This window comes from Centroberyx gerrardi, chromosome 10 (assembly GCF_048128805.1).
Source record: "Centroberyx gerrardi isolate f3 chromosome 10, fCenGer3.hap1.cur.20231027, whole genome shotgun sequence".
Taxonomy (NCBI): domain Eukaryota; kingdom Metazoa; phylum Chordata; class Actinopteri; order Beryciformes; family Berycidae; genus Centroberyx; species Centroberyx gerrardi.
The window spans coordinates 31,279,260-31,291,351 of record NC_136006.1 but is presented as its reverse complement, the minus strand read 5'-3'; the positions used below and the strand labels follow the sequence as shown (position 1 = coordinate 31,291,351).

The 12,092-nt window shown below is 42.0% G+C and overlaps 1 protein-coding gene across 1 annotated transcript; it reads left to right on the top strand.

Annotated features, from left to right (window-relative positions):
- Positions 1-944: 944 nt before the first annotated feature.
- ubxn4 (UBX domain protein 4) lies at positions 945-11,766 on the top strand. The gene is made up of 13 exons (XM_078286277.1): positions 945-1,116; positions 1,858-1,957; positions 2,387-2,415; positions 3,007-3,125; positions 3,699-3,897; positions 5,042-5,174; positions 6,182-6,236; positions 6,895-7,059; positions 8,080-8,207; positions 8,697-8,799; positions 9,704-9,835; positions 9,998-10,215; positions 10,968-11,766. Exons 1-13 carry the CDS (start codon positions 1,035-1,037, stop codon positions 11,104-11,106), a joined length of 1,602 nt encoding a protein of 533 aa, XP_078142403.1. The 5' UTR covers positions 945-1,034; the 3' UTR covers positions 11,107-11,766.
- Positions 11,767-12,092: the final 326 nt, after the last annotated feature.

The following is a 12,092-nucleotide window of genomic DNA, read 5'->3' as shown; positions in this document are numbered from 1 at the left end:
CAATGTCACGCTTAAAATCACTGGGTGCTACCGCCGACTGGTGGTATGTAGGCTGTATAGCTACTGAGGCACAGTGCGGGCAGAGCGGTACACACAAATCTCCACACGCATTTGCAAATCGCCACACGCATTTGCAGATCTCTGCCACGGCAGAAGTGTAGCAAAAGTCACGTGTAAAAAGACAGCCAATTGAGAGGCCTGCCTGAGTTGTAACTGATGACTTGTCTGTATTTCCAGCTCTTGGAGCAAAATACTTAGACCTTTCAGCCATTAATATCTATGTACGCATTTACAGATTTATGTACGCATTTACAGATTTGTCTACGCATTCACAGATTTATGTACGCATTTACAGATTTGTCTACACATTTACAGATTTATGTATGCATTTACAGATTTGTCTACGCATTCACAGATCTATGTACGAATTTACAGATTTGTCTACACATTTACAAATCTCAATACACTTGCAAATCTGAATACAGATTTGGAGATTTTTTTACACATTTACAAATCTGATTACGCACACACGGATTCTGAATACACATTTGCAGATTCCTGTACACATTCACAAATCTCAGTACGCATTTAGAGATTATTTTACACATTTACAAATCTGATTACACACACGGATTGAGATACAGTTACACAACTCTCCACACACATTTGCAAATAGTTTTGCTACAATAATGGCCCCATATTTTGCAGTCTGATCTGTCCTCTTTGCAAGGGCCCATAAATATAACCTGCCACTTTTATTCACCACATTTACCAGCGTCCTCATCTTTAATGCGGTCTCTCTTTAAATCTGATATGTCTCTGTATTACTCTGAAGTCCTTGCAGTTGTTTGTAGTGAGGACTTTAATTTTGGAAAATATACCATTTCATACCGGAAGTCTTAACGTTACTTCTGACGCTGGTTAGCAGTGCTAGAAGCAGTAACGTTACGCTAACAAGCTGACTTGGCTTCAGGGATTGATGCAACTTGTCAGCAGCGTTACAAAAACAGAGGCAGACAACACACTCTAGAAAGATGCTTTGGTTTGAGGGCTCAATTCCCGCTGCCATCACCTCCGCTAAACAACAGAGCTTCATCTTTGTCGTTGTCATTACAGGTATTTGTGACGATTAGCGAGCTAGCTAACGTTAGCTAGCATAGTAGCAAGATTAACGATAGCAAGCAGCTTGCTAGCAACGTAGTTAGCCATTAGCCAGCTAGCTTACCTAACCAGCTGTCAATGATCTGCTGAGTAACATTACACAAACTAATTTGAGAAATTTGACCCCTCGGAAGCAAATAGCGGTAGACATCAACATATTAAGCATGATGCGAAATGATGTTGTATGAGTTATATCAATACGTATGGTGAAAAGAAATGACAACGTCTTTGCTATTTAACTGGCGTCACCAATGTCTCCCATAATCAGAATGATGTTAACGAGAGCAGAGATTGATACTTTTGGTCACCCAGCTAAATAAACAGTTAATCGTTTCGCCAGATTATGACTGGAAAGAACCAGGGTGGCATCTAGCCCCAGGCAGTGACAGCCATCTACCTGTTCGTGTAACGGCAGTGGTAGCTCTGGCTCGGTCGAACAGCCTGTTTACTCTGCTGTCAAGCTGTTAGCTAGCTGTACCGAACTGTAAAAGTGTTTGGTCATTCACGCTTGCATAATTGGCACCAGTATCAGTAACGCCAGTATAGCTATGACCTTTTAACCCGTGGACCTCGATGTACGAGTATGTCACCACTGCAACTTTCTAGAAACGAACACAATCCCTAACATTATGGCTAAGTGTGTGGGCAGTGGGGCATGACCAAATGACTCATCACTGTAAAATTCTCTCCCCCAAGGAGAAGATGAACAGTCGGCACAGTTGATGTCTAGCTGGGAGGACGACAAAGTCTCGGAAGCAGCACGGAATTGTGTGGCAATCAAAGTGGATGCCAAGAGGTATGGATGTGTGCAGTTACACGGACATGCTACTGAATTTCACACTCCATGAGTTGGAACTATATCCTGTAGATGTTAAGTTTGCGCAAGTGAGCACTCACCAATGTCTCCCATTAAGTAAATACAGAGAGCAGAGTTTGCTCATTGAGATGTCCCACAGTTTTATAGTACAATGTATCTAATGTACAATTTGTTACAATGTGTTCAGTGTTAGGGTTATTGCAGCACTATGAACAAAACCCATTGTAAAGCTGAAACATTCTGAGCCCTTATCACTATTCTCTCATTTTTTGATAATGAAGCAACTTAAGGCTTTACATCTCAGTGACACCAGTGACTAATTTAATGCACTAAAAATTTGACAGTAATGTGTGCATGTGTATGAAGTGGAATGTGACAGCCATATGACGTTGCAATATTTTCTCACAGCGAGACATGCGTGCAGTTCTCCCAAATCTGTATCCTTTTCTGTGTACTGAATATTGACAATTTCTCCATGTGTCGATGATGCTTTTGCTTTGCTTATTGTCTTTTAAACTGCTTTTGGGTCTTGGTAAATGTGTCCTCATGTTTGTTGTTACTTGTGATTTTTGGCAGTTTTCAGTTTCTCCAGGCTGTTTTCTTTGGAATTAGTGATGCATGGTGTTGGCCCTGAAGTACTCTGACACTGATGAAAGCCACAGATAGCAAGGCATTGTATAGTGCTATTTCAAGATGCCATACATTACTGAATTAAATGGGAGTTAACATGACTAGATAGAGATGCAGTCTTTTTAATGCTTTGCACATCAAGTCTTAAAAATGTCACCATCTGTATAAACACTTGTTTTCCCCTGATTTGCTATTGAATGTAGTGGCATAGCCAAATTTGTCAATGTCAAGAAAAGTGCTCATATTGACTCTTCATCAGCAGCTGCTCCAAGTTCAGCAGTCACACATCTTGTATTTGGTCAGTAAAAAGTCTTATCTCTAAGCTGCTTGTTTAAATCTTCAACAATGTTAAATGTGAGTTATTGGGAGCTTGTCCCTTAACTTAACCCTGTGTGAAGACCCAGTGGTGTGCATACCGTCCAGCTTCTTCATCGGAGAGAATGGGATTCCTCTCGAGGTCATCGCCGGCAGCGTGTCTGCTGAGGAACTCATGAAAAGAATCGACAAAGTCAAACAGGTAAGGACGCAGAGAAGGGATTTTCAGTTTTAGGGACCATAGGCTTGGGCGATATCCATCCATTAATATCGCGATGCTGTCCCGCCAAAATATTGTGATATATGATATTATTGCGATTATATTTCTTCTACATGACATCAAATGTCTTAGCTATTATTATTAATAATAATAATAATAGTAATAATTATGATAGCCTAGAAATTTGATCTCAATATTCCAGCAAAAACAATGGCCATTTGGTGTAATTTGCTCATTCCTGCCATTTCCAGGAAAATGGGCTGATTGTGGAAAAGGGAACCCACTTTTTTCACTATAGATATTATTTTTGTTTGCACAGTTGTGATCTAAGCAACACATGGTGCTGCAGCCGGGTGGGGTGGGTTAAGGGCGTTGATATTTGATACCACAGAAAATATCACAGTATTTTGAGAATATTGCGATATTTTCTCAAAATATATTATCGAATATCAGCCCCAGCAGTAGTAGCTGTCAGGCACCTGGCCAAGACATTTGCATATACAAGTACACAGTGTCCCATCTGTTCTCACTATATCTCTCACTCTCTTCCGACAGATGCATGCTCAGCAGATCTGCGGCGGGGGGGCGGTATCACCAGAGGCAGAGGTTCCTATGGAGGCCAGCCCGTCTGTCAGTGTACCCACAGAACCAGAGCCGGCCCCGGCCCCAGCAATGGCCCCCACCTCCCCACCGGAGCCCACTCCATCCCCACCAGCAGCCACAGAGGCTGCAGCAGCACCAGGCACATCAAAAGGTCAGTGACCCCGGATCACACAAGCGTCTACTGGACTTCTGCTGCTCATACCTAGGCCTGGTTGAAATCAAACTTAGGAAAGTGAGCATAGGCAGGAAAGGAATTATAAAATTACATGTGTCTGAAATCCAGTTATTAGAGGTCTTCCTTTTTTTCACCATCTGAAAACAGGTTTCTTTGTCCACTCTTGGATTCATACAGAAAAGGTTTAGTAGAACATTATGCATCCTATCTTTTTTACTAGACACAGTTAGACTTAATGACCTTTAACAATGAATTCCCCTGATGTAGTTTCACCGCCTTCATTAGCTATGTTCAGTCAGAAATAGCCTGCTGGTTTGCCAGCTTTGTTTCTTTATTTTGGTTTTTAAATTCAGTTCCAGGTAGCATTAAAAAGTCTTCCTGAAACCTGCAGATGCCCTGCTAGAGCAAGGGTCTGACAGAGTTTTTGCCTCGTCCTCAGGTACTAGTTAAAAATTTGTTTTAACTCCTTCCTGGTCTCACTAGAAAGTGAGACTAGGAAGTGTGCTCCAAGTATGTTTCAATATCAGTTTCCCACAACGTGTTAGTCAAGATTGTAGTCAATGACTAACCTAAACACCTAAATAAATAACAAGCACACTTAATGTTTTCTATCTTCTGTGTAATACACAAGGGCAGATGAACTCAATTTAGTTTTCATTGCTTTTGAAAAGTCAACTTTGTATCAGCTTACTTGTAGGCCAACAAAGTATATCAGTAAATGCAGGGAGGAAGGCAGCATGGTGTGTAGTCATGGTTTACAATGGCATGGAGGAAATAAACAAAAACAGACCAGACGGCAAAACAATTGCTGCAAGTCGCTGCACTGCGGCCGGTTTGTTCACTTAACGTCCATTAACATTAACTGAGAGGAATGTCCACATCTGGTCTGAACAAGGCTTAAGCCTGCTGGTTTACTGTGTTCTCCACAGTATGTGGATAGTCTGGTCAAAGACTCGGTTTTTCAGTGTAGCTCTGTAATGCATAGCAGTAGTTTTTGATGTGGAATGCATTTGAATTTGGTGATTTAAGTGGGAAGCAATCAGCTGAGTTGTTGCTTGATGATATGCTCCTCTATTCTATTCTATTCTATTCTATTCTTATTCTATTCTATTCTAACCAGAGTCTCTCTCGAGGACAGCAGACGATAACGGCGTTTCAGGCGCCATGACCCCTGGAGAAGACAGGAGTGCGTCATCAGATGATGCCTCTCACAGTTCTCAGTCTGAGGAAAACCTGGATGCTAAGGTGGAAAGGTAGCAACACACACTCTGCTCTGAACACTCTCTGAACACACAACTGCTAAAGCTCAGTGCACACAAATAATTTTTGACTACATAAAATGATTGCTTTATTGGATATAACCTTAATCTGGCCAAACTTTTGCATTTACATTTTCACAGCAAGACGCACAATCATTGGGGAAACTATGTTGGGCCAATCAAAAAATCTTTTTTAAATACAGGATTATGCCTTTAGAGTTTAGGCACGTCTATTTTGTTGAACATCATTTGGTGATTGCAAGTCAAGTTTTATGTATTTATAGCCCAATATCGCAAAGCATGCCACAAACTGCTTCACAAAACAAAAACAAAAAGGTAAAAGCAGTGGTCATGTACTGTAGACCAGTAAGTACAAGCAAATACAATAAAATTCACAATCATTTAATAACAAAATTAAAACAATAAAATGCATGCATGTACACGGGAGTATTACAGCGTCCATCAGTTACTTTGCGATTTAAAAAGCTCACCAAAATGGCTGTAAGTCAAAGCAAAGGTAAAATATTCCAATGTTTCTTCTCATCAATGTGTCTTTTAGTAGTTGCGGAACTGTCTGTGTGTGTGTTGGGAGGAGTCGTTTGGTACGATCGTTTACTTCCTGTTAACTCCTTCCAGTCTGTATTAATGAAATGGTTTCCAAGTTATTTTTTGTTTTCAAAAGGCAGTAACTGTGAATTCTCAAAGGAAACTGCATACTTTTTTTCCTTTTTTCATTTAAATGTGTTTTTAACATAGTGTTTTCTTTGCGGGACCAAAAGAAATGCTGTGAAAAAGTACAATAAAACCTTAAATTATTAAATGCTCATTTGATTTGATTTTCCCTGTCTTTAGTGTCTTAAAAATAAATCATCAGGTAATAATCATAATACCTTCAAGATCTCACACCGCGTCCTTACTGTCTGAACACTAATGGAGCTCACCGCACATGCACACTTGACTGAGGTTATGGAACATATCGTCCTTTTTGCCATTTTCTTCAGGTTGACAAAGAAACTGGAGGAGAGACGAGAGCAGAGGAAGAAAGGGGAGGAAGAGGTAAGGAAACCTCATTTCTTAACATTCTCCTTTCACTGCATGGATGCAAGCAGCTGCTGAACTGCATTATTTAGGTTCTTTAGGTCTTTTTAAAATGCAATACACACCACACCACTTGACCTTGACAAATGTCTTTTAAAGAGTGAAAAGTAACCTGTGATCTACATGTAATGACATTACAGAAGTCTGATTGCATTTTTCATTCCTTATAGTTCCTGATCAGATAGTGTTATATTTTTTTGTATTTTATTTTCTTTCTTTTAAATTAGAAATTTGGTATTTGAAATTTGATTGGAGGAAACAATGGTAATTTGGTATGATTTGTTCATTCCTGAGCAAATTACTGGCTGGGTGGGGGAGGAGGCGATATTTGATATCACAGAAATCGATATTATCGAATATCAGCACAAGCCTAATTGATATTAATCTGGAAATTGGAATATATATATAGATGTTTAACTGCATATTCTATGGATTGTGTAGGCAAAGTCACCCAAAAGCAACTGTAGATGAGATGACCAAATTTAGGTATTCCAGAGAAAAATACCTTCCTGATTTCAATTCTCAGTGTGTGATCAGTAATGTGTAATGCATTACATAATGAAAGTAACCTTGCCAACCCTGCCCCTGGTCGTCCTGTCTCTGGGCTGTGATTCAGACCGAGATCAAGAAGGAGGTGGAGCGGAGGAAGCTGGGGAAGGACATGCTGGACTTCAAGAGGAAACAGGAGGACGACAAGACCAAGCGCCTCCTGGAGGAGAGGAACAGGGAGAAGGCTGAGGAGAAGGCTGCCAGGGAGCGGGTCAAACAGCAGATCGCCTTGGTAACCACACCTTCAGCCTCATCTCTCTCTCTCCCTCTGTATCTCTATTGGGGATGTAACGAAAGTTTGGGACACAAAATTCCGCAGAGTTGAAAAAGCGAGTTCAGCTGCAGCCTAATATCTACATATTCCAAATGGTCTTTTCTCTTTTGCACCGTTTGAACACTAGAGGGTTTTAGCTCGGTGAGCCCAGCTGAACTCACTGTTGTGTAGATGCAATAGGAGACAAGATGGGACTCAAGCCAAACTGAAACCCAGGAAGCTCTGATATGTTTTCAATCTGCTGTGTGGCAGCATTTTGCACTGCAACAAGACAACTGACAAGACAAAGACTGTTGGCAAGTATTGTGAGAGAGCCTTGCCTTCCGGGTAACACTAGCACCTGATTGCGCAGATGTATTCTTGACTGTTTTTTTGTTTTTTTCTCTTTAGCCTTATTTTGGGATGAAATTGGTCTTAAATTTGACTTGAACTGGCATTAAAAAGGTCTTGAAATGTTTTAAATTGAACTTACAGGAACCTGTTTTTGTTTTCTCTCAGAAAAACTCCTTCTCGTTACATCCCTAATTTCTATCTCTCTGTCTTTGTGCTTTTCTCTTGCGTCCTCATGTATGATGAAAGCAGGTGAAAAGTTACAGTACACATTTAAGATACAATAGACGTTTAGTCTGATATTGAGATCAGTATAAGTCTTAAAGGCACATTCAATTATCTGACCTTTATCAAACTTTATTGGCAACCAGTAGGAACTGCAACAACATCGATAGAACTCATCTTCTCCAAGTCTCTGTGGAAATGGAGGCGAGGAGTCATGTTGCACCTTTAAATTGATACACAACCAGAGTGCTGCCCTTCTAACAAACACATAGAGGTGAAGTAGCATCCTCTTGTGGTTGGGATGAGAAATGCAGGCTGAGGTTCTCCACAAGAGAGACCCCTTCCCCCTTTGTTGAGGTTGTGATGAAACAGGAGCTTGCTGGCCGATGGAAGGATTATGTTTTTTTTCTCTCTGTCCCACAGGACCGAGCCGACAGAGCAGCGCGCTACGCCAAGAACCAGGAAGAGGTGCAGGCTGCCAAGCAGGCCGCACTGCAGGCCAGGCAGGCAGAGCAGGAGGCCAGGAAGGAGGCCTTATCCAGGGAGAGGAGGTATGGAGCGCCTGTAGACATACAGTATGGATGGGCCATACTGGTATATGCACAGCGCTTCCCCTTTATCCATACAGCGCAGCAAGAAAGCTTCTATAGCCGCTCAAGAAAACGTGAAATAATCTGCTATAATGCAGCCAAAAGTTCCCCCAAAACATTTCTCATCCTGAAGTGTGCAAATCGAAACTGCGCTATAAGCTGCAGTAGAACCAAGCAGAATGGAAGTGGAACCAAATCTAACATTTCCTCCAGCCTATGTAGGGCATCGCGATATTAACCTGTCCAACCTCTGTTGGACAGGTTTTGTGCCACATGGTCTGAATGCTATTTGAGAGGCCTTTCCACCCTGCTAAGAAAACTGGTGGAGCCACTGTTTGTTGTCTGTGAAGGGTTTCCTGTGTTGAATTGTGTACTTGCCTACCTGTGTGTGTGTGTGTGTGTGTGTGTGTGTGTGTGTGTGTGTGTGTGTGTGTGTGTGTGATCACCCAGTGCCATAGCGAGGATACAATTCCGCCTCCCAGACGGCTCGTCCTTCACCAACCAGTTTCCCTCAGAGAGCAGACTGCAGGACGCTCGGCAATTTGCTGTTCAGGTCAGCGTCTTCCTCAAAGTGTGGGGGGAAAAAAATAATTCTAACAATATGCAACAAAAGTCAAACATCACCCAAAATGGTTTACACACATTTTGGAGACACCCTACCATCACTGGAGAAATGGAAAAATGTGTAATGTATGTTTCGCTTGAAGTTACTGCTGAAATCTCATTGTCCACACTTACATGTTTGTGAAAAGCGGAGGTGACAGTGTTTGAATTTTGCCACCTTTTTGTTTTATGTCTGGAAATGCCTTCACTGTTGGATGCACTGATGGAGTGATTAAACAACTAGTTAGTGAAAAGCTGGATGATGCTCAAATCAACGATAGAAATACAGATTTTTTACCCCTACATAAAGAGATGTGAGAACAAACTACTTTTCCATGGGGTCATCATTATAGATGAAAATGTGCAATTTGCACTTATCTACGTGCATATTGCGGAATTAAATTTGTCATCATCTGTCCCCTGGGTGCAGTTGTACGGGTTTGCGTGGTTTTAGCATAAATGATAAGAGAGCTGCCAATTCTGTTTGTTTTTGGTGTCTTTCATTTATAGACTACCTGGTTCATTTGTTACATTAATTGTCAGAGAAATGAACTGAAATCCCCTTCCCTGATGCAACGGTTGAGATGTTTCATGGTCACAGCACATTGACTCTAATACAGGATCTAATATGCTGGGATGTGATTTTTCAGGTGTTTTAGGATCTCAGGTTTTTGGACACACAACACCTATTGATTTCCAAAGGAAAATTACCGTTTTCTTGCTTTTTGTGTTCCTGATCACATCCTTGACGGCAGTACACAATAATTGTACTGTAATACAGTATCACTCAATTCAGTATCACCATCTTGTAACCACTGTGTGTACTTTTTTGTTTTTTATATGTCCTCTTTCAGGAAGTGGGAAACCGCTACGGTAAGTTCTCCCTGGCCACCATGTTCCCTCGGCGGGAGTTCACCAGCGAGGACCTGAACAAGACTCTACTGGAGCTGGAACTGGCTCCCAGTGCCTCCATAGTGCTTCTGCCTGTGAGTCGATGGACACCTCCTCCAGTTGTTTCCCTCAGCTTAGTTAACCTCCCTGCCAACTGTCGAGTGCTGCCATATTTACATGTAGACCATTACGGTGTAGTATATTGGTATTAACATTTCTAAAAACACGTCCCTCCCCTCCTCCACCCCCCACCGTAGCAGTCGGGCCGGCCTGCCAACACAGTCGTCCAGTCCTCTGGAGGGGGGGTCTGGGCCATACTGGGCACCATCCTCTACCCGCTGCTGGCCGTATGGAGGTTCCTCAGCGGCTTCCTGTTCGCCAGCGCCCCGCCCCCCGGAGCAGCATCCAGAGGCCCCGCCCAGCGACCCAACTCTTACCCCAACTCAACATCAGCCTCCTCTGATGAACCAAAGAGGTGAGGGACAACAGTTACTCAACACTAAATCCAGTCCAAAGACATGCATGTCAAATGAATTGCACTCTAAATTGCCCATAGGCGTGAGTGTGTTTGTGTGTAGTATGGTATATGATGTATACTAGTATATCTATGATGTATGTATATGACGTAGTATACATACATACATCATATAATGTATGTATATGATGTATAGTATGTATATGATGTAGTAAATTATGTATATGAAGGCTGTATATATATATATGCAGTATGTATATATGATAGACATATCATATTGAGACATAAAGGGTTATATAAATAATCAAGACTAAATCACATGGGACAGAACATTGCTGCTGCATTGCTCTCTATAGGTTGAAACTTTAAAGCATGTTGCACTTCTGGCCACACCCCAATCAGTAATGTAAAAGCAGGCGTTTACCATCAGCTGAGGCAAGATACCTGCTTGGACATCACTAATTGGGGTGAAGTAAGTGATGAAATATTGAACACAGTCGTCATGATGGCAAAAACTAGGAAAATTAGCCCCAGGTTGAAAATAACTTCAATTATCCTTTAATGAAAGAGCAGGTAGTGGGTTTAGTGTGCAACTACCTGCTCGATGGTAGTTGCTGGGATCGAGCCTAGGTCAACTGCTTGGAAGGCAGCTATGCTAACCACCATACCACCAATACCCAGAGTCAGACTTCTCTCATATAATCAATTGTTCTGTCTCCCTTCCCCGCCGTTTTCTTCGTCCTCTCGCTCAGAGAAACCCTTCGCAAGCGCACTCTGGAAAAACGGCCGGAGGACTTCAAAAAAGACGGCAAAATCTACCGGCTCCGGACCCAGGAGGACAGCGAGGACGACAACAACACCTGGAACGGCAACTCCACCCAGCAGATGTAGTGCAATAACGGCGGTCCTTCTCTCTCTCTCTCTCCCATCCCTCCTCGCTCTGTCCACCCCCCACCCCCCCACCTATCGCTCTCTGACACGGTGTGAGGTTTTCAAGTCTGGACAGGATTGTGCTGAATTTAGGGCTATGTTTTTGTTTTCTGTTTCTCTCTCTTGTCCAAGCCTGTGCTCCCGCTCCTCGCCTGCATGGGTAGATAATAATAATCAACATAACCTCCTTTGGGCTTGAACTGAGGGTCTCCTTTGTGTTGATTCTACTTGATTCTGTGGCCAGGGGTTTGCTGCACTTTTCCTGAAGCAGTTTGTATATTGGAAATGAGGGAGTTTGAAGAAGCTTTGATGGCCAGCGACTCATCCAGATATTACTTTACAGAGGAAAGAATACAAAGTTTGTGTAATATTTAATTGCAGTAACCCCAGATGTATAATATGATCTTTAATGAAACTGTATGAGGGCACTGGCAGAGGGGTGTGCGTCTGTGTAGCTGTTGGCTTTCTACCAAGGAGGTGCCCCCCCCTCCCCCCCCCCCTCCTCCTGGCATAGGCTGCCTTGGCAGTAGAATGTGTTTCTACTAGTTGAAAATGGGAAACCACTGTACTGCTCTCATCTAATAATGAGAATAAAAGCAACCTGTTTTTCAGTAAACCTCACTTGAGTTGTGTCTTCTTCTAAGCTTTAGCCTCAGTGTTTTATTTACACATTGGTGCTTTACAGAGACTTTTACCAGAATGTAATGATGAATTCAACCACAGGTCATTTAACATCTGATTTAATTCCATGATTGTCTTTGGTTACATGAATTGGTCCATTTCCATTCATACTACTCTTAATCCTGTTACAGAAGAAAAATATTAATCACAGCTTGGAACTGACACCAGTCATAATTGAGTGATAAATCAGTAAGGCACATTGTGGGAGATTAGAAATTAATTAGAAATATTATGCATTGAAAAATATACTTGCATTTTCATATCTC